Raw genomic sequence first — 23,476 nt, 5'->3', positions numbered from 1 at the left:
GACAAAAGTCACGTCCAGGAATGATGATGTTCGTCCATGTAAGATGACGTTTTGCCTCTTTCTGAGTTCCGTTTTTTTTGGAGGGAAAAATCCGAACTCAACGTGCAAACTCGAACCTATCCGAGCCTGCACATCTTTTTGTGCACCTGTGCAGCATTACATCAGGGAAAACTGAATATAAAAACGTTCAAATATGGGGGTGCCTTCCACAACGCAGTCTTCAGCAACACTTTTACCGGAGCGCTGCTTTTTTACTCAGCTGCTAATGTTTAGATGCTAAGATTACCAAAATGCCGGATCCAGTCACTCCCACTTCTGCACTGACTCCACATTGACAAATAGGTACTTGCTAACCTTTGTGCTGCTGTTTACATGTCAATGCCGGTTGGTAAAAGTTTTTTTTCTTGCCATGCCCGCTCAATTTTCTGCTCATCAAGTGTGCCATTTAAAGCATGAAAACAATATATGCGGTCTGGTTATGACAAAAACATTGCAAAAACTAGTTGAAAGCTAAAATGTTATTCAATTACATTATTATAATGTGCTTCATAAGCTAGGCAAATCCAATGTGTGAAAATTAAACCTTTAAACATAATTATAATGTTCTCCTGTGTACAGTATAGATCAGTGGTACATATCTGAAAGCCAATAAAAAATAAACAAGAACACATCAGTAGAACTGAAAACCAGTAACTGGAAACACAAATACAAACAAGACACATATGAATGACAATCTTTGTTTTTTTTTTTTAATATTCATATAATCATTTTAACTGTAAGAACAAAGATTCACCCTTTCGGATTTGAAGTTTACAGTCAGTCAAGCACTTTAGGAAAATAGACCATATAACTAATGATTCCTGTTTATACAAAAATGTTCAATTTCATAATTAAAAGATCATTTCAAACAAAGAAATTTATATACTGTGTTATAAGATCATTGGTTTTGTCTTATAAATATTTTTAAAAGCTTACAAAAGCACATAAATGATAATAAAATAACCTTTGGAGTAACTGGTCCCAGCCCATAATGATATATGGAAACTCAAGAGTAAAATATCTGTACAAACTGGAAAATATGAATGATGCAAAACATAGAAATATGAAAAGTTTCAAAACATGAAAATTACAGTTATAAGAAGAATCTACCTTCTTGTGCTCAAATACTATATATTTTCAGCTGCTGTCAATGACCGTACTTTATGTTCTGCTTTGCAAATGACAAATACCAGATCTATATAAAACTAGAGCAGTTACAATGGGCAATTCCAGCATGTGGTAACATAAGGCTACAGTGCTGCTACAGTACCTACATGGCCATTCTTAATAATACATATTGTATACTACATACTTTGTCGCCTCCATATGAGAAATATTAATCAGTGAGTTTGGGACTACAGTAGGGATGGCCATCAACCACTGATGATTACAAACCACTGACGGTATAATCACCAATGGCCGATGGTTTTGCTATCGATGGCGATGAACCAATGGTTTTCCGCCATCAATGGCACAGAGCCCCACAATAGAGGTTTTTTTTTACCTTCCCTGACACCGGGACACAGAGCATAGCTCCGCCCCCTGTCACAGCACACGAGTACCCGCCCCCAAAACCGATTGGCCCGCTGCCCAGTAACTAATAGAGCAGGGCTGACGACCGGTGGGCGAAACAGTCGATGGTTTCTTGCCGATGGTTAGACACCGTTGATGTTAACCACCGATAGTTAACAGATGGCCATCCCTAAACTACAATAATATGTTACGGGAAGTATTATAGTCCCAGATAACCTAGTCATATCGGATGTAACTTCACAGTAAGGGAAATAATAATAAAATATAAACTGGAGTACTATAAGAAATCTTAAAAAATAAATAGGCGCTGATAAAAAGAAGCAGAGCTCTACTATAACTTCATATTACTAATGTTTATGGGATCTTCGCGTTGCTGGTACACAAACCGTTTCCCAAGCTTCTAAGGCTCACAAACCCTCTACATCTAGTGTTTCACCTAACAGGGTTATATAGGTGCTGTAACCCATGTCCACTGAAATCAATGTGAAACGGTCTAGATGGTCATAGACCTAAACTGAAAAAAAGCTACTGAAGTAGTGCCATGTCTGTAAGCAGCAAAAATGTGTTTCTTTACAATGCAAGTGTGATGCCAAAGAAAGTCTCTGCAATTTTCACATCGAACTAGAAGACCCAGAATGCAACAATACAATGCTCATTGTTATGATATTGCCAATAACTTGTAGTAACTAAAAAGGATGGTTTATTCATTATATATCCCAGAATGTAGAAAATAAAAGAACAGTTGCTGCTCAATAGGAGGAAGGAAAAAAAACAAACAAACTGAAATTGGTGATGATGGACAGAAGGTTGATATTGATCTCCTCTTTCATGAAATGCTAAGTTTGTTGGCATCTGCTGTGCATTTGCATTGGGGTAAAACATTGGTATATGGTGGAGAAAAAAAGATAAAGCAATCCTAATGACAAGTTCTCCTCCTTGTTTACATTTAATGAGTTGGATTTTAAATCGCTCCTAATTGTACCAATCCCTGTAACCATTGTTGTTCTCCTGTAGTTTACAAACTATTTGCCTGTTATATATGCACTGCAGGCAAAATGTACAGATATGAATGAGGACATATGGAATAGAATTACACAAGCCTTGTGGTAGACCCATTTTCTGATAACGCAGCATTTGCACTTTAGTCCATTTTCTAGACAGAGTGATTCTTCTCCGGCAGAAATGAATGCAGACGTTCCACATTTTCTTCAATACAGTTTTAACAGAAACTCCTCCGTCGGCACTTCCACGAAGACTGTGCTTCATCCTGCAGTTTCTTAAACGTTGGTCCCAGAAAGAACCACCAGCAGAAGCCGATGACCACACACACAATAGACTCCACAAAATAACCATCTAGTGTAGTCACACATGTGCCACCTAATTTTAAACAAGACTGCACGATAATGAGAAAAAAAAAAGAGAAAAAAATTGAATGCATTAAGAGTATAATAAATATCATATTCATATGAAAATACTACTTCTCTGCTTTTCAATGCAATGCTGTTGGTGAATGTATGATTTTTAGATTCTGTTAGCTGTGGAGCTCTTCCCAATCCTGCCCATGTTTTAGACCTTTCACAATGGACTCTCAAATAACTTATCTTACATTTGCTATAGTTACCCTTTATGGTTTTGAAGCTGCATCAACATTTCATTAACCTATAGCTACAGAAGTGGGAGAACCAATCAGAGGCCGCAATGTCTATCCATTGGTTCTCCCACTCTCATGACCCTCCATTGTCACAGAGCCCTGTGCTCAAATGTAATATCATGCAATTTTGGTGGTCTTCAGCAGGGCCTGGAAGACTAACCACAGAGCACTGGGAAAACAGGTGCTCCATGGAAAGCACTGAGCTATAATACTCCAGGTGGTAGGGCAGCTTTAATGACAAAATAAATGTAACATCTGGCAGATCCAGATTTGATGGTATTTACATATTCATGGTACATTTTCACTTTGGTTTTCTTTACAATATAAAAGACAAGTTAAACATAATTGTGGAATGCTAGGATATTTCTTTTAATGTGCATAATAAAAGTAGTATGGTAGGATTACATTATCTGTTACTTTAGATGAGCTACTTTTTTTTTTTTCATTGAACCTCCACATCAGTTATCTATATTAGAGGTTCCCAAACAGTGCCTCAAGGCGCGCAGAGGGGCCAGATCCCACTTGCAGGGGTACCGTGGGCATGATATCCAGTCCCAAATCAAAATCACCTGGGCCAGCATCTTTGCAGGCTGGACTGCACACTGCCTATAGCCTTATAGAGGCAAAGCATGGCCATTTACACATGCAGGACTGTTTAGTGTGTGTGTGTGTCATTACATCCCCACCCCATTTAGTCCCGACAGACCTCAATGTAAGTAGGGTCCCCTATCCTCACTTGTCCACTCTGACTTCATCCCCCTCCATGTTTGTACCATGTCTCAGACCGCTCTGTGTGTTTTTATTAATGTCTCTTTCTTCAATCTGCATGTGCACTCGTCTCGCTGCATAAAAACCTGTCTCTGTCTCCCTATGTGTCCCTCTCTGCCTCCACCCCTTTGTGTGTATTCATCCCATTGTCACCCATCCCATCTACACCCATGCTTTTTCTTCCCCTTGCTTCTACAACCAAGTCCAGTGGAGAAAAGAACTAAATAGGTGATGGTTTATATATACACATTTACCTCAGCAGCTTCATGGTCAGCACAGCTCTGTCCATCTGCTCCAACACATTCTTTACTTGTCAGATGATCCACAAACCAAAGGGCCATTGTAGTGGGCCAGTTCCCTCCAAGATTAGACACTGTGTTTAAAAGAGTCATGTAGGTTCCTCCAATTAGGGGGTCACTAACTTTGGCATTGAAAGCCATGATTGCCACAAACATACTATATAATGTAATCTGGAAGACAAAATGAATAGTTGCCATAAAAACGACGTTTTGAACACATTCCCCATACGGTTATGCTAGATTAAAGTTGTTTGGGAGAGGAACAATCTTAGTTTGTCCAGACCCTAAGAAAAACCTTATCTATAAAACAAATCAAAAAATAAAACAAATACATTTACAAAAAAAATAATACTGCAACTCAGATTACAAATGTAATATCTGACCACAGGATAGGAAACAGATGTACAAATGTTGTGAAATATGGATGTATAATCCAATGTAAAAAACAAAGTATATAGCAGGCTGAAAACAAAACCATCTTCCACATTACTGTATAGTGTTCCTGCTAGACTGTTTTAGCCCTGCCAATTTTGTAGAGGAAACAACTGCACCCTGTCCTCTTAGAAAGCACTGCACTGATTGGATATTACGCGCTGATCCAAACTCTCTTTCGATGATGAATGAGGCCATCACCCATCTACTCCATGCAGGCCCAGACCCCAAAGCAGTAATATCACGCCATACAAGTGACTTGGCCGAGAGCCCAGAGCTGTGTGTCAGGGGGCCGTGATAGCCCACACCACCTGTGAGTAAGCAAGGTAGGGATGTAATTCAATGGCAGGACTAGACATAAGGCGTTGGGCGAACAGGGGGCGGGGCTTCAGGCAGCAGTGGAGCTGGTAACAGGAGTAAAGTTTGGTGAATGGAATGGACAGAATCAGGTGTGCTCCTGGGCGTCCGTGCTGTGACTGGCGAGATGCAGTGTGATCCCAGGAGAGATACAGCCAGCACATGGTGGGCTCTGCCTTAAGTTGGGTACACACTATACAATATTTTGTACTATATATTGTTCCGACGCGGATTGTAATGATATATCGCACACATCATATAGTGTGCATGTCCGATCCGTCGTTGACAACGGTCATTCATTGCATCACATCTGATGTTCTGCACAGCAGATGGGACGATGCAATGAACGACGCGGTGCTGTTACATGTAGCATGCAAATGACACATTGCGCTATCGCACACCAGATCTTGCAGTGTATCGTTACATCGCATCTCACAGTCGCTAGTGTGTACACAGCTTTAGTGTGTACAGAGAATTGGTACAATGATGGGCACCTTATCTCCTGTCCTCAGTGGGAGCATGTGGGGACAGGACTAATACATGCAGTGGACTGAGGTGTGACTGTAGCAGAAATCCCATGCCTCTGCATAACACAGCTGATCCCACTGCTACTTTCCTATCCCCTCTCTGGTGGCCAGTCTTTATCTTCCTCTCTGCTGCACACAGGTCTGTCCAGTTACTGTGTGGGGCACTAAAGGGACATGTGTTGGGGTATGATGGGCATTGGAGGAGCAAGAGATGTGGTCTGATGACCGGTGAGGACTGTGGGTCCCTGAAGGTTGAATGGGAAAGATTTATATCTATACTAATAAACTAATAATGTTGTGTCTGTTTGTTCCAAGTTGGCACAAAAACTACTGAACCGATTTTCATGAAAACTGCATCTTTTTGTAGCGGAAACTCCTAGATATAACCTGCACTTTGTTTCATCTCGATCCGCCAAGTTAAAGTTGAGCAATAATAAAACCAAACATGTAATCACATCATCAGTGCAAAATACAGGTGTGGCACCATGCGTGCACTGCCGGTAAGGGGTGGGGGGGAGCGGTGAATTGGTGGGTGAAGGCGCTGCTGCCACCAGTCTGTATAAGAGCTGCTGGTCACGTGGGCCACTCCCGTGAAAGTGCCCCTATGTAAGGCAAAACAAGTATAACATCTCAAATAAAAAAATGTTGGCAAAAGCTATTTCATTGTGGGCGAAGCTGTGGGCAACAGCTAGTATTACATATAATAGTATGCCACACTTTAGTAGCAAAGTGCTGCAACCAAAACTTTGGGCTTCTAAATTAAAATGTACCCTACTCTGCTACACTGCGATCAGCACCTTGCATGAAGACTATTGGTCACAGCCCGGCTTGCCATTTCAAGTTAATTAGAAAACTAATATCTTTCACTACATGCAGATAAATGTTGGCAGGGTCTGCTGAACATACGTCCTTCATACTTAGTCACAGGTTGCAAACAAACAATGAGCAGACAGCTTAGTGAACAATGGCAAATGTATTTGTTTTACTTGATTCGCCTGCTTAAAGTTATACATTTACAAAAAAGGGACAATTGGGGTAAACTAGACCATCTCCATCATTAGATTCTCTTAATTTTGAAGGTTTTTTTATTTTTTTGAAATATAACATTGCATGAAGCAAAATATTTAATAAAGTTTGAAATTGGGAGATGTAGGTAAGAAATGATAGGGCTCACAGTATGGTTCCCCCACATTTCTGCACTGTGCAGAAATTAATATTTTTATAACAAGCCAACATAATATGCAGCAAAGTACATTGAGGGGGATCAGGATACAAACAAATGACTTGCAAGACAACAGACGTTAGAGGAATAACAGTTAATACTACACTTTCAGAATTGTTACTAAAAATACGTCATATTTTATTTAAACAGAACCAGAGTACAAGGCTTGAGTAACGGGTCTGAGAGTAAAGATGGACAAATGAAGAGTAAAAGTATAGTCACCTGATGTAAGGCATAGCTCAGTAGCAAAGCAGCATAGTAGTAAATCGGAAACCCTCCTTCGTGGCTTACTTTTGGAGTCCACCAAACCAAAAAGGCAAATTCCAGGCCCATGAGCAATCTACAAGAGAAATGTGAAAAATCCATATTGCATTAAAACGAAATTAGAAGAGCGAGCAGGCAGCGAATGTGAAGTGTACGGTCATCTCTGCAACAGGTGTCATTGCATTCTGAGCACTTTTCAAGTCTTACACTCTAGTGGTGCGTACACACGGTACAGTATCTATGAACGATATGAACAATAACGTTCAACGATAAATAGTTTATTTTTATGCAGTAAACGACCAACAATGTGTGTTCCCGCATGGACGATAACAATATCTGTGGTCGTCCGTACATGCAGGCCAACTTGGACGATATCATAACGATTTACATATTCAGAGTTGTGGCAGGAGGACTTCACTGAAAGATATCTATCATAGATACACATCAGTGTGTACACCCAATATCGTTTGTCCTGCACTACAGAAAAGTTCAAGGGAAATCGTTCAGCAATATCGTTGGTTGTGCAGATCGTACCGGGTGTATGCAGCTTAACATATCATAATTCAGTAGTAACATTCACAAGTTCAAGCACTTGGGAAGTATTTGGGACTAAAACAAATTTCTAATAATCTACTGAGGAAATTAAATTAAAAAATTCTGAATTATTATATTAATGGATGGGAGGCACCAGAGATTACTTTGTCAATTTAATAAAATTGCAAATCTGAATTTATTGCACTAGTATCATAAACTATAAATAATAATCACTTGTAAAATTATTAGAGTTTAAAAGGGATTTCAATTACGGACTTTCAGTGGGAATACAGTATAGATATCTGGTAATATAACCTGATTTTCAAGTTTGCTGCATTACATACTGTACATTCCTACTATAGTACGGTTTGTCTTGCATATTCTCCAAATAAATAGACAGTAACAACAAATAGTGAAAATAAATCTATAAGAGCACACTGATGTTGCCAGGCCCGGTGAGATATTAGGCAATTTGACCAGTATCACCACTAATGTGATCTGAAAGCAACTATGTGCATCTTGGTGAAACCATGCTGCACAGCAGGTGGGGCAGAGGTAACATGTGCAGAGAGAGTTAGATTTGGGAGGGGAGTGTCCAAACTGACATCTACATTGTAGTGTGAAAATAAGCTGTCCAGCATTTGTGGGCTACATATAATAGCAGCCAGTATTTACCCTGCATGCAAAAAATGTATGTATTTGCTCCCCTTACTTTGCAACATGGTTTGTCCAGGTACACAGTTACTTGCTTTATCTTACTCTGGGCCTGATTCATCACAGATCGCAGCTGCAAAAATATGCTAACGAATACAATAGCAAAGCCGTCGCACAGCCAGCATAGAGACACCCACTACCGCTATCTCACATCCCTAATACCTTGCAGTCCTGCGTATAAATTGTGAACATCGAGTAACATCATGCCGTCACGCACAATTACAACAGGTCTGACCTTACACAGAAATTGCTCACCTCGTCACACGCAGAGTACACAAGCTGCGTAGGCCGTCGCAGTGGCTAATTTATGCACGCCCAAGTAACGGCAGGCATGTCTGCGTTTCTCCAACCACTCCATCATCACCCCCAAACGCTGACGTCTCATCGTCGGTCTGCAATGGCTTTGTATCTGCATAGTTGATCGCAGTAGCGATACAAATGCTAACTCACGCACGCACACTGCATGCGCTGTACGCACCATCAGCTGATCTGCATTCGCTGTTGTGATCCATGATGAATTAGGCCCTCTATACCAAACTCTGAATCAGGCCCTAAATCAATAAGATCACTAATAGACATATATGAAAAGGTAGAAGAGTTGTCTATTGGCCTCTGTATGCAATTATATTCCAAGAGTGGCAATAGGCCAAAATTGGCTTCTTGGCCATTGTGCAATACTTGTGTAACATTATGGGCTCAATTCAGACCCGCTCGCTAGATGCAGTCGCTCGCTGGATGCGTACGCAAATTTCGGCAAGGCATTAGCACACCCACTATGTCTTAGCGTGCGATCGCAATGTGTATGCAGACGCCTACCAGCCTGTCTTAAGACGCCCACTTGCACACGTCATCTCCAGTAAGTGTATGCAACCATCGATACATCGAGTACCATCGGATGCGATCGCAGCGTTTGCGGCTGACCATACCCTGACGCAAGCACTGCGAGTGATTCAGTGTAAATTTCAGCCAAGTGACATGGACTATGACGCTGCCTCTTATTTATGCAGGCCTCTGAAACGGCGTTAAGACGCTCAGGCATGCCTGCATTCGCACCTCCACACCCCCGTCACCACCTGTCACTCATTCAGCCGGGCAGTCTATGCGCAGCGAGCGAATGCTTCCAGATCGCTCGCACTGGTTCGCGCACTGCGATGCGTACGCATGCACAGAATGCGAACGCAGCCTAGCGAGTAGTATGCAGATAACAGTAAAGAAATGGATATAACCGCATGATAGATAGAGTATATATATATATATATATATATATATAGTTAGGGGGAGATTCAATTAACCATGAGAGTCCGTCACATCATTTCTAAGAATTATAGTAAATAGAACCTTGTTTATATGCTAGCACCTTAATGGGACTTCAGCAAAAAATAAGCAAGGCTTTATGGAACCTAAAAAGAAAGTAAGTAATGTACATTAAAGAGCCATTCTCATCACATAAAGCTTTGCGAAGCCCCTATCAGGACAGTTCCATGCCCAAATTACACATTTCTGCAGGTCCTTGCCTGAAACAAACGCCCCATGATAATCGTCCCTTGTTGATCACATATTAATGGTCACAATTTACAGTAAGGTGTCAGCAAAAAAATAAAACTCACCACTGTCATATTTCCACCATATGTTGCCTATTCCTACATAGCCTCATGTCCACCCTCAGTCCTATGCCCACTATGCACTGCTCTGTGTTCAGCAGATCATGCCCAACACAGTCCTATATAAGTATAGTACAAAGCCTTCTTGCACACCAAAGCCCACTGCCCACAATATGTTACCTAAGCCAAACATAGAATAGCCATACATCTCTTTGGTGGTTGTCAGTGGTCTCTCTACATTAGCAGTAAGAATACCCTTGTAGTATGGAAAGTCAACGGAGAGGAAGCTTCCATCCATTATTAATGACCAGTGGTTTCAGCTAATGAAACAGCCATGACTTCAAGCAACAGTTTCACAATGAAACTACTTAGCTACTATTAAACTGGAAGCAGCTCTTGTGACTGGAGAGTAAAGCTGGCCACACACTAGACCAACTTACATCCAAACATCCAACTAGTTGATTGGTTGGAATGAAAATCTGGTAAGGTATGAAAGCAAATGACAATCAGCAATTTGCTCCCAAACGCTGGAAAATGGACAAAAAACTGTCGTTTGAACAAATTGTTTAAATCAAACATTTAACAAACTTGTCTGAACGACCATTTTCATTTGTTTTCTGGCATTTAGGAGCAAATTGCTGATCATCAGTTACTCCCATACGTTACCAGATTTTCATTCCAACCAATCAACTAGTTGGCTGGTTGGATGAAAGTTGGTCTAGTGTCTGGCCAGCTTAAAGCTGCATAGTCAGTGCAGTATGACAGCCTTGTGGCATGCTATGAACATCAAGAGGTGGCCTATAGTGCTGGAAACAGCCTGCAGGCCGCCAACTGGACAACACTGATGTAGGTTTGAAGGACATCTGAAATCATACGATAGGTCTGTAACCAATAAAAAACTTCATCTTGTGTATTATTACAGACATGGACAGATGATATCTTCTATTTTATATTAAATGCATAAGGAAATAAATCACTTTTCACATCAATACAGCTTTTGCGATGACACTGTGTTTGCACACTGACCTGAAAGGCATGGCTTTGTGGAAGATGTTCAGTGGTTTGGGTCCAGCCGTGTATTTGCTGATTATGAGAGGCAGTAATATTTGTAATGGTACCATTGGAACAGCCAGAAGAGCCAAATGTTCCTTCGGGACTCCCCTTTCTACAAGTTTCAAACCAGTAACTGCATCAGCTGCTGAAAATCCAATCTGTAAGACCAAATAAAATACTTTATTGGTGAAATTAAGCACATGGGTTGGACACTCACAAAAGCATGCTCCAACAACCATATAGGGCAATGTATGTATGGTGGCACACTCATGAACGGTCAGTGTGGAAGTAACAACAGGGAGGGAGGACATTCCTGAAGATGCATGCACAGGGAAAAGGTGCTCTAACAACAAGCATTTGTTTTCATTTTCTAAACTGCACTAAAAGATATGAAAGTTATAATGCCCTGGGTTTATATAGGTAACATCACCTTTCCCTCTGTGCCGGTTTCATAAATGTCACCTATTGTGTCTGATACTTGGTTGTGCAATAGATTAGAACAGTGTTTTCCAATTCCAGGCCTCATGTAACCCTAATACCCCTTTCACGCTAAGCCTCTGACCTAGGATATTGCCGGGGTAACCCGGGTCCTGGCTTGGTGTGAAAGGGTCAACCCGGGCTGTATGTCCCAGTTCTTCAACCTTGGCCACAACCAGGGTTATTCCCGGGGCCAACCCAGATAAGCTGTGGTCTGAAAGCTGTAAAAGGAGCTGATTGGCAGATCAGGAGAACTTTTTATGACTCATCTTTGTGAGCCGTTCACTTCTAATGACATACGCTGTTTTGCAGAGATGACACGGGTGCAGTGTGAAAGGTAACGACCTGGAATAACTCAGGACTAAAGCCACACATCCACGATTAAGTTGAGCGATTGAACGATAACAATATCGTTCAATCGTTCGCAAATCGTTTAGGAAAATGTCTAAAACGACCAGCGATGTGCTCTTCCGCTGGTCGTTTAGACATCTATCATCGTACATATATGTTGTACAACCTGACGATAACGTCAGGTTCAACATGTTTGCAGATGATTGATGTGCCTTCACTGACCGACTGCTCGGTCAGTGTAGGCACATCACGGACAAACAACTGCACGATTACAGTGTCGTAATCGTGCAGTCTTTTGCCTGTCGTCTAGTGGATGTGTGCCTTAAGGTGAAAGGGGTATGAAGAGCAGTAACACGGGTTGAAACCATGTTCAGTAACCCGGATCTGACCATTTTGTTATAAACTATATATATCTTTACAGATTACAGATAATTTTTGTTTTTACAGATGAAAGAGGTGCCATATGCAAATCCAGACACACTAGCAGTTACACCCATATTCTTACACACATCTATATTTTTCAGAAAGAATTACTGAACCTGACCTTACATATGTGCAAAGTGGTAGAAGGTAAAGGGGCTGATCCAGCGTGCAATGCTGAACGCAGATTACAGATTATTGGGAATCTCTGCGTGTGCAGGACCCATTCTGTGCATGAGCAGAACGGGTCCTGCATGATCACACGCAGCCCCAGCTATGCCTCTGCCTGTTTGACAGGCAGAGGCATTTTTTGGGGGGTGTGGGGACGGCCAGCATTCCCGGAAACGGGAGCGTGACACCCCGGTTTTCTGGGAGTAGCAAGGCCACGATCTGAGTCCACGGACGCAGTTTCCTGGCCTTGCAATCTGGCTAGCCTGCGTAAGGTGAGGCTTACTCAGCTGGCCGGCACCATCCACTGATGGTTGCAATGGTTTTCCCAGCCTGCGACCTCGCAAATACAGCAGGGGGTATCAGACACCTCTTTCTGCATTTGCAAGGATGAAATTGCAAAGCTGCTTGCATGCAGCTTTGCAATTCCGTCCACTACTGAATCACCCCCAAAGAACGGTTAGGGATCACTCATGCTACTTACGTGGCATTAAAACATTCTTTATTTATTTTACTGAATCGGTTCTTCCGCTTTTATTAGACAACACAATGGATGGCACAACAATATGCCAAGTCTCTTGTTTGCTAAGTATACAATTACCAAACCAGTAGGAGAGGAGTGATAATAGAAGTTGTGCAGAAGCTGAAAAGAAATACACCATATTTCTAAGCAGGGATTATTTTCACTGTACTTTTCTGTGAATGTTCAGCAAACATATGGCACTATATACATACAGCTTATTTAAATAAAAACTGCAACAAATAATGAATTATGAGTTTGAAACTAAGCTGGGTACAGTGCGACCCGGCGATGTGACTATACATTGTGGGCTGTACACACTGTATGCCGGCGCAATGTATTGTTGCTACATGCTGCATGTAACTACACCGCATCGTTCATTGCATAGTCCCATCTCATGTGCAGCACAGCAGATATGACAATTCAATGAACGACAGGTGGGATCGATGAATTGAGCGTACATACTATACAATGTGTAGATATCATACGCTGTATTGTATGGTGTGCACCCAGCTTAACTTTAAGGGGTAAATTTACTAAAGTGAGAGTCTTTAGAAGTGGAGATGTTGCCCATAGCAACCAATAAGATTCTAGCTATTATCTTCTAGAAGGTGTTATTTAAGTGTTAAGTAGAATCTGATTGGTTGCTATGGGCAACATCTCCACTTCTAAAAACTCTTACTTTAGTAAATATACCCTAAGAGTCTGTCTGGAACATTCTGCATAAGTGTATTCTTTAGTAGACCAATCGGTTGATTTTTTTAGGGGTTGAATAATTTTGCAAGCCATTGTGTGTGTGCTGTGCGTGTGATACCCACCAAAGCCCTACCTGTGTGGAGCTTGTATGTTCTCCTTGTGTTTGCATGGGTTTCATCCAGGCAATTTTTAAAGTAATTAAACAATTGTTAAAAAAAGTTATATGAAAGGACTGTTTTACTTACGGTAGGATAAAGTGCAAGGGTTTGGGAGCAAGCACAGTTTTCTCATTATACAAATATCACCATTAAAATAATATAAAGTAAACATACACACAGTGCACTCACTTTAGCCGTTAAGATCAGAACACAAAACTTAAGAACCGCCGGCATCCTCACTATGCTAAACAGGAGACTGTAGGCCTCAGTCACACTCTCTGTCTCTTCTCTACTAGTTTTTCCATTTGAGTTTTCTGTTTTCAGCAGTGCAACTAAAGTTGTGGTTATAAAAAATACTGCTCCCCAGAAGAACAAGAAGTCTGGAAAGACAAACACCATCGATTACATATTAGCTATGGAGTGTGTACATTTACTCACATGCTTCTTTTACGAACGTTCCATTATGAGCAAACATTCCCTAGGGATTCAGATTCTCTGGCAAACATTTTTTTTTTTTTTTAGTAGAAATCCTTATGATCTAAGAAGAATTGTGAATCTTTGGAAGTATATGTGGGCAAGCAAGCAGTGGCTTTGCATGTGAAACCTCAATGTTGCAGTACAACCATGAAACAGTAGCTTTCCACATTTTGGGGGGAGATGTATTAAGCAGTGTATCGCATGGGGAAAAGTGGACCAGTGCAGAAGTTGCCCATAGCAACCAATCAGCTTTGAGATATCATTTTATAGAATGTGGTAAATGCTAGGTAGCAGCTGATTGGTTGCTATTGTTTTCTCCACTTCTCCATTCTGTACACTGCTTGATACATCTTAAGACCAGGCTGAAGACTCTTGTGTGGACCTGAAGTGATCCAGCATCTAATCCAGATACTTATAAGGATAGATCTAGTAGTATTTGGCAACCAATGTGTGCAACCAAAGTGAAAAATTATCTTTTCATTGTGCAATTGCTCTAATATCCAACAGGGGCGGAATAGATGCATCAAGTGATATGCAAATGATTTATTACCTATTAGAGCATTAATACAATGCCCCTAGAATTACTTTTACATTACACAGTGTGTGTAACTTTAGAACTCCTCCTAAATTGTGAGACTGGTCCTCTTTAAACAGTTGTTAATTTATATTCTTTAGTGACAGCCCCAATCCTAGGTATGTAGCACTTACTAGTGAAAACCCACTGTAGTGTTAAATAGGAAAATGGGTGACCCAAAATAAATAGTAATAGAAGTAATAACGTTCAGAAGAAATATTCTCTCTCATATGAAACACACATATAATACAAAGTGATATATACACTGTAAGGCATCTACCTGGGAGTGTGACCATCCCCTTAGGCTGAGGCGTAGATCTTAAATACTTGTTGCAGAAATCTGGCGATTCAAGTGCTAGAAACAGAACATTCCCCATAAAGTATCCAGCAGTTTGTCCGACAGAGTTGCACGTTGAAGCATACCCTACGTTTTGTCTGGACAGCATAGTCAGAGCCCAGCCATCCACAGCAACATCCTGCGTGGCAGCCAGGAATTCAAACAGGAAGAAAGTAGCAGTTAAAGCCAACATTTTAGGTCCATGATCTCCACCCAGGAGGTCATCTACTGTAAATGACAGATAAACCATAAACAATCCTATTAGGTACTGTGTAGGCACTAGCCAAGACTTCCTGCGGCCAAACTTCTTGATATATAAAGAGTCTACCAGTGGTGCCCAGAGCAGCTTCAGGCTGAATGGCCAAAATACAAAGCTGAAAATGGCTTGGTCCGTATAACTCACATTTTTACTCTGGAGAATTAACGGAATACTCCCTGCCAGTCCCAAAGGAATTCCCTGCAAAATATATAGGAAGAGCAACAAGAGGATATTCCCCAGCTCCCCTTGGAGACCTAGAATTCCGCTGTGTGCTGGAATTTCAGTGTCATGTAATAATGTCTCTCCGTCTCCTTCCTCCAGCACATCTTGATAGTTGTGGTCATCGCGGTTCATGGCGTCAAATTGATAGTGCTGTCGACGCTGCCTGCTGTCTTTGTGTGTAAGTGTCATTTCAGCTTCTTTCTTTGGCTCCTTTGTAATTGTGGAAATATTATATCTATGTCAAGAAACGTTGGAGTAGATCATGCAATAGTACAAAACAACTTTAAGCAGACTATACAGTGGCATACTCAAACTAAATCTGAGTAATGAGTATTCATTTAATATATCTCACGATACAGCACTCTGCACAAAAGTAAAACCACATTTGAAATGTAATGATTACCTAAAAATATCCAGAGTAAATGACAAACATACCAAGCTTATGAGGTTATAATATACACCTCATATCTGTGGCCATTAAAGTGAAACAATTATTGAAAGCTATATCCAGATAACCGATTTATCTGGGTACATCAAGAGTTTGAAAAGTAATCAATTTGAGGTATAAAGGGGGGACACTGAATCCCTGCACATATACAGGGGTTGACATGATAAGAGCTAAACATAGAGGTCTCTAAAAAATTATTGAAAACTTCCAGTTTAGCATCTAAAATTATCTCACAGGGAACAGTATTCAGGAATGAGTTATATTATCCTTAATCTAAAAGTCAATCCTCCGAGCTCAAAAAATGTGGGACAAGACAATATAATAAACAGATTTACAGGTTGAGTCTCCCATATTCAAAATGCTTGGGACCAGGGGTATTTGGATAACGGAATATTCCGATGTTTGGAGAATTTACATACCAAAATTAAATATCTTGGGAATATGACCCAAATCTAAACACAGAATGCATTTATGTTTTATATACTGTACACCTTATACACACAGCCTGAAGGTAATGTTATATGATATTTTCAATAATTTTGTGGCTCAAACAAAGTTTGTGCACATACATGAAATTAATTTATGTTTCATATACACCTTATACACACAGCCTGAAGGTCATTTTATACAATATTTTTTATAATTTTGTGCCTTAAATAAAGTTTGTGTACACTGAACCATCAAAAAATAGGAGATATGGTAAGAACTTACCTTTGTTATCTCTATTTCTACGAAGTCCATAGGGTTCCACAGGATACCTTGGAGTATAGGTGATGACGTCAGGCATCGGGCACCATAGAGTTAAATTTTCAGCCTCCCAGGATGCACTAGGGTCCCCCTCCTATACCCCGCCCCGGAGCCCGAGCCAAGGCATCTCAGTTACGTACCAAGCCATAGGTCGTCGGAGGAGAAAGAAGAAAGAGAAAAAAGATCTGGACACACACAAGAATCACATTCTCACCAGAGGGAGACGGAAAAACCGGTGACCAGAGTAAAGCCCATCTGCAGCACAGGTGCGACAGGGCGGGAGTCCTGTGGAACCCTATGGACTTCGTAGAAATAGAGATAACAAAAGGTAAGTTCTTACCATATCTCCTATTTTCTACATCAGGGTCCATAGGGTATCCACAGGATACCTTGGGGATGTCCCAAAGCAGTATCCTTTAAGGGTGGGGACGCTCTTGTGCTGAAAGGAGAATCCGCTGCCCGAAGGAAGCATCCTGAGAGGCAAAGGTGTCAAACCCGTAATACCTCACAAAGGTATGGACCGAGGACCATGTGGAAGCCTTGCAAATCTGGACTGCAGAGGCACCACGTCAAGCAGCCCATGAAGGACCCACAGACCTAGTGGAATGAGCCCTCACAGAGGAAGGAACCGGAAGGCCTTCATGAAGATAACCTTCTGAAATGGCCATACGAATCCAGCCTGCTAAAGTCTGCTTTGAAGCAGGCCAACCCTTTTTACGGAAGCCAGAGAGGACAAACAAGGCGTCCGACTTCCTAAACGAAGAAGTGCGGTCAACATAAATCCTTAAGGCCCGCACAACATCCAAAGTGGCCTCACCCACTGAAAGATCAGGTGAGTTAAAAGCCGGCACAACGATTTATTCGTTGATGTGAAAACTGGAAACAACTTTAGGAAGGAAACCAGGACGAGTGCACAGCACTGCCCTGTTCCTATGAAAAATCAGAAAAAGGGGTCTACAGGAGAGAGCCCCTAAGTCAGAAACACGTCTGGCCGAAGCAATGGCCAGAAGGAAAATAGTTTTAGCTGTCAGCCATTTGAGGTCCACTGAGCCCAGTGGTTCAAACGGCGGTCCCTGGAGAGACCTCAGGACCACAGCTAAATCCCAAGGTGCCACCGGTGGAACAAAAGGTGGCTGAATTCTGAGAACACCTTGCATAAAGGTGCGCACATCAGGGATTGCAGCAATCCTACGATGGAACCAGATGGACAGGGCAGACACCTGCACCTTCAGAGACGCCAGGCGAAGCCCGTGGTCCAGTCCTGCCTGTAGGAAAGCTAATACTCTAGACAGATGGAACTCCCGAAGGAGCATAACCTCTCGGCCGACACCAATGGAAGAACGTATGCCATACACGATGGTATATCCTTGCAGAGGATGGTTTCCGAGCCCTTAGCATTGTTTGCACTACAGAGCTGGAAAACCCCCTGGACCTTAACATGGCCGTCTCAACAGCCACGCCATCAAAGACAGCCGAGTTAGGTCCGGGTGAAGACAAGGACCCTGTGACAGGAGGTCTGGACGTAATGGCAACCGCAGAGGAATGTCCACGTACAGTCCCTGGAGGTCTGAGAACCAGTGCCTCCGAGGCCACGCGGAAGCTATCAACAGGAGCGTCCCTCCTTCCTGTTTGAATTTCCGGATTACCCGTGGAAGAAGGGAAAACGGAGGAAACAGATAAGCAAACCGGAACGTCCACCGGACGGACAGAGCATCCACCAGAGATGCCTTTTCGTCTCTTATGCGAGACCCGTACACCGGCAACTTGTTGTTGTGCCGTGACGCCATGAGGTCGATCTCTGGAAGACCCCACCTGTCCACCAGAAGTTGAAAGACATCCTGGTGCAGAGACCATTCCCCCGGATGAACGTCCTGGCGACTGAGAAGGTCCGCCTCCCAGTTTAGGACTCCCGGGATGAAGACTGCTGATATGGCCGGGAGATTGCGCTCCGCCCAAACCAGGATCCGAGACACCTCTACGAGAGCCGCCCGACTTCGGGTTCCTCCTTGCCGATTTATGTAGGCCACGGTGGTAGCGTTGTCCGACTGGACCTGCACTGGGTGACCTTGGAGAACCCGATGTGCCTGCTGGAGAGCATTGAATACCGCACGGAGCTCCAAAATGTTTATTGGAAGCTCTGTTTCCGCCCGAGTCCACCTGCCCTGGAACAAGTGTGGACCCGTGACTGCTCCCCAGCCTCGCAGACTGGCGTCCATTGTCAACAGGACGAAATTCGCCACCCAGAACGGACGACCCCTGTTGAGATGGGTCGTCTGCAACCACCAGCCTAGGGACAGGCGAACCTCCGGAGTGAGCACCATCGTCTGGGATTTTAGACTCTGAGGCAGTCCATTCCATTTGGACAGGATCAATTGCTGCAGAGGTCTGGAGTGAAACTGGGCATATTCCACCAGGTCGAATACCAACACCATGAAGCCCAGTAAAATCATCGCCGAGTGCAGAGACACACGGCGATTCTGCAGACAACTGCGCACCCTCAACTGCAAGGCAGAGATCTTTTCCCCCGTCACAAAGATCCTTTGCTGTCCGGAGTCCAATAAGGCTCCGAGGTGCAGAATCCTCTGAAACAGTATCAGGGTGGACTTCTGCCAGTTTATCAACCAGCCGTGCCGTTGCAGTACCGCAATGGTCAGGTCTAAGTGGCGTAGAAGGAGCTCTGGAGATCCTGCCACCAACAGAAGGTCGTCCAAGTACGGTAACATGCGGACTCCCTGCAGCCGCAGGGAAGCTGCCATGGCCGCCATCACCTTGGTGAATACACGTGGTGCTGTCGCCAGCCCAAAAGGTAACACCCGGAACTGAAAGTGGTCGTTGCGGATTGCAAACCTGAGGAACTGTTGATGGCGTAAAAGAATAGGGACATGCAGTCAATCGTCCTGTATATCCAACGACACCATGTAATCCCCAGGTTCCAGCGCTAGAATGATGGACCGTAGGGTCTCCATCCGAAACCTCGCCACCCACAAAGACTTGTTGAGTGCTTTGAGGTTGAGGATCGGACGATACGACCCATTGGGTTTCTGCACCAAAAACAGATTGGAATAGAAACCCTGGCCCCTCTGGGAGAATGGAACAGGCACTATAACTCCAGCCTGGAGCATAGTGTGCAAAACCTTCCGTAGTTCCACGGCTTTGTTCCGGTCTGATGGAAGACCCGTGGTGAAAAATCGAGACGGGTGCCTGTGGCGAAAGGAGAAGGTGTACCCGTGAGAAACCACCTCGAGAACCCAAGTGTCTGTCGTGGTAACCGACCAACACTGGGCGAACTGCAGCACCGGGGCTTGGCCGATTTTTTGGGGCCAGCCTGTCTGGGAAAAGACTGCGTCTTAGGCCTACCCTGGGCCCTGTAAGACCGAAAGGACAACGTACCTGAACTGGAAGGAACCGCAGCAGACGGAAGACATGCCGATTTGGCTGCCGCCAGCGTGGCTACGATTTTGTCCAGATCCGGACCAAAGAAGAGGACTTCTCCATTGAAAGGCAAAACTTCCAAGCCCTTCTTGGAATCAGCGTCCGCCTTCCGAGATCGCAACCATAAGGTGCGACTAGCAGCGACAGCCCCCGAAGAAATCCGAGACGCCAGGGTACTGATATCCAAGGCCGCCTCATTGATATAAGTGGCCGAGTCCCGGAAATTGCCTATCAACTCGGTCTGTTCAGCCGAACAGTCGGAATCGAAAGACGCCTACAAATTATCAGCCCAGCGCTCCATAGCTCTGGCTACCCAACAAATGGCCATAGCCGGCCTAGCTGCCCCCCCCCGCAAGGGAATAAACGGACTTCAGGCAAATCTCTACCTTACGGTCTCGTAGCATCCTTCAAGGAAGACATGGAGGGCATGGGCAATGTGGCACTGCGGACTAGGCATGTCGCATGGGAATCCACCTGTGGAGGGGATTCCCACTTAGAAAAATAATTATCTGCAAACGGATAAGCCACCGCCAAGCGCCTCTGAGGCTGATACCGTTTGCCCGGATGTTTCCACGCCTCCTCTAAATGGTCCACTAACTGACCCAAAAGAGGAAACAAAGTGGCGTCACCCTTAATATCCTTAAAAAAAGCATATTTAGATTTGGACACCGGAGGATTTTCATCCTCAATCACTAAAGCTGTGCGGACTGCCCGAATAAGTCCAGGAATATAAACCTTGGACCTAGCGTCCGACTTTTTAGTACGGAGAGGTTCCTGGTCCAAAAGATCCAGAATCTCCCCATCATCAGACGTCCCGTCGACGTCGTCATCCTCATAAGGAGCGGACAGAGACGCCACCGACCGCTTATGCGGCCTCAACACAGACTCCCCTTGTAACACGTCCAACAAGTGCTGTACAGAACTTGTCAGAGAATTAACCCACGCAGGCTCCTGAGAGACTTGGGGAGGGGAAATAGGGAGACTGTGTGGTACCATCAATTGTCTCGGGAAACCCTGCATGGGTGACTATACCACCGACTGCTGGGACAAACCCATCTGTGAGAACGCAGGCTGCGAAGCTAACTGGCCCACGAAGGTTGTAAGCGCTTTGGCGAAACAAGCCCAGGGCGGCTCCTGTACCGGGGCCGTGACAGTAATTGGCCACGCCAATAAATAACACTGCCGACATAGCCCCTGCGCGCTACCTTCCCCCTCCGCTATAGGTACCTTGCACGTAGTACACAAAAGCTGGAGAGGAAAGTCACTCTCAGACATGAAGGTAAGTATGTGACCCCTCTCACTGATACTCGTAGTATAGTGTGAGACCACCCTGCAATCACCGCACCGCAAGTGCTTTAGCAGAAAAAGATCAGGGACAGTGAAAAGGTTGACAGTAGAAAATGAAAGTACAGGCAGCAGCGCTAGCAGAAGTCACATACAATGCAAAGAAAATCAATTCCTGCACTAACAGCGCTGATAATCAACTACGCAGACACAGAGCCTGGTAGGACACAGCGCTACATACACAGACCTGAACCAAACAGAGAGGTATGCCGGGGGACCCAGACCGCGATGCCACCGCTTCCAAGCTTCCAGCAGCGTTCACCATGCGCTTGTAAAGATGGCCACCGAGAAGCATAGAGGAGGCCGGCCTGGGGGAGGAGTGCTGCCACAGGGCCAGTCAGCACAGTGCAGAGAGGGCTGTGTGCAGCGGGGGAGGCGCCGGCTGTGCTACAGGGAAGGCGTGCTCCCCTGGCATGCAATTAACCCCTGGGACGCCGCAGCGCTACCGCTCAACTGCGGTCCGCTGTCCCAGGGGGGTAGTGGAAGCGCAGGTTAGGTACCTGGCTCCACGCTGCATCCAGTCCCCAGGGAGCCCCCTGCCTGGGGACTCTGGACCATGTTTCAGCAGGGTCCCACCGCGGGACCCCGCTGCTTACCTGCTGCCCCCTTGGATCCGGCCATGGTCCCAAACATCTGGGGTCACCGCTAGCTGGGACCCCAGATGCTTACCAGCATCCCCAGATCGGTACCGGCGGGGGTGTAGGGAAGACAGCATGTACGTGAGCACTGACTGTCCATGCTGTACTTCCAGATGTGCAGCCACGGCTGCATTGAAGAAACTTCAGGGGCTATTCTTAGCCCCCCTCTAACAGGTGCATCCGACTCCGGCCGGGCACCAAACGAAACTGAGATGCCTTGGCTCGGGGGCGGGGTATAGGAGGGGGACCCTAGTACATCCTGGGAGGCTGAAAACTTAACTCTATGGTGCCCGATGCCTGACGGCATCACCTATACCCCAAGGTATCCTGTGGATACCCTATGGACCCTGATGTAGGAAGCAAAAGTTTCACTATCTCAATCATGCTAAAAATATTCGGTATTTCAGAATATTTGGATATGGGAGACTTAACCTGTAATGTACGGTATCATGTGAGCACGCATAATTGTTCACTATAGCAATTTCCAATAGTAAATGGCAGAATTCATTTTCAAACACAAGCAGGTTATATAATGTATTGCAAATAATCAGTTATGGGTGGATGTATCTGTGGAGGGTGCGGTGTATTAATGTGGTGTGATGATGTAATGTACCCATGTAATGTAGGTAGGTAGGTGCTCACACAGCACAAAGTAATAAGGAAATAGGGGAACAAGGCATTGTTCTACTCACTGTAAAATAGAGACATGTCTCCTGTCTCTGTAAAGCATGCTAGAGCTACCATGATATGTGCCCTAAGTCCTAGCTCCATATGACTGCATGTCTCAGGAGCTGTGGATACACAGAGCTACCTGCTGTGCCTGGCTGCTGCACAGTGATATAACATACACGGCCAGTGCATTACCACAGACCCAGTGTACCAGGCACGTTATGGAATCAGCAACCCTCACCCTCTCCTACCTGTATGTGACAGCTCAGCACTACCATCTCTCACCGGCCATCCTGGAGATATTGTCCGCCCTAGAAAAAGTTCCTCATTCTTTAGCCAGCTCGGAACTAGTTATCTTAGTTCTTGTTGCTGGGGGGGCGGACCTTCCAAAAGGACAAATCACCCCCAATCCGACGTTAACTGCCCTGACAGCGAGGCCCGACACGCAGAACTACGCAGACGCTGACAGGACTAACGGGAGCCATATTTATTAAGGGCAATATTGCCCATTTGCAATAGCCCCCGAGCCGCCACATTACTTGATA

General features: G+C 44.2%; 1 protein-coding gene across 3 annotated transcripts; it reads right to left on the bottom strand.

Annotated features, from left to right (window-relative positions):
- Positions 1–723: 723 nt before the first annotated feature.
- On the bottom strand, positions 724–23,308 carry SLC33A1 (solute carrier family 33 member 1). Of its 3 annotated transcripts, none has more exons than XM_088447646.1 (7): positions 23,183–23,308; positions 15,116–15,888; positions 13,974–14,164; positions 10,968–11,152; positions 7,051–7,168; positions 4,246–4,461; positions 724–2,965 (listed from the first exon to the last, which is right to left on the bottom strand). In XM_088447646.1, exons 2-7 carry the CDS (start codon positions 15,840–15,842, stop codon positions 2,792–2,794), a joined length of 1,611 nt encoding a protein of 536 aa, XP_088303772.1. In that variant the 5' UTR covers positions 15,843–15,888; positions 23,183–23,308; the 3' UTR covers positions 724–2,791. The 3 variants fall into 3 exon arrangements, with proteins under 3 accessions (XP_088303772.1, XP_088303771.1, XP_088303770.1); XM_088447645.1 differs by having other exon boundaries at positions 15,116–15,863; XM_088447644.1 differs by lacking the exon at positions 23,183–23,308 and adding an exon at positions 22,955–23,048.
- Positions 23,309–23,476: the final 168 nt, after the last annotated feature.

The sequence above is a fragment of the Taudactylus pleione genome, unplaced genomic scaffold, assembly GCF_031769625.1.
Source record: "Taudactylus pleione unplaced genomic scaffold, aTauple2 ptg000436l, whole genome shotgun sequence".
In the NCBI taxonomy this organism is placed as follows: domain Eukaryota; kingdom Metazoa; phylum Chordata; class Amphibia; order Anura; family Myobatrachidae; genus Taudactylus; species Taudactylus pleione.
The sequence above is the reverse complement of the archived record's forward strand: the minus strand, read 5'-3'. Positions and strand labels throughout refer to the sequence as shown.

Excerpts from the sequence above, each read along its gene's own strand:
- SLC33A1 (XM_088447644.1), bottom strand. The coding sequence starts at position 22,992 with ATGCTTTACAGAGACAGGAGACATGTCTCTATTTTACA. Across the intron at positions 15,889-22,954 it reads AGACATGTCTCTATTTTACA|ATATAATATTTCCACAATTA; the intron begins GTGAGTAGAACA and ends TTCTTGACATAG. Across the intron at positions 7,169-10,967 it reads CACAAAGCCATGCCTTTCAG|ATTGCTCATGGGCCTGGAAT; the intron begins GTCAGTGTGCAA and ends TTTCTCTTGTAG.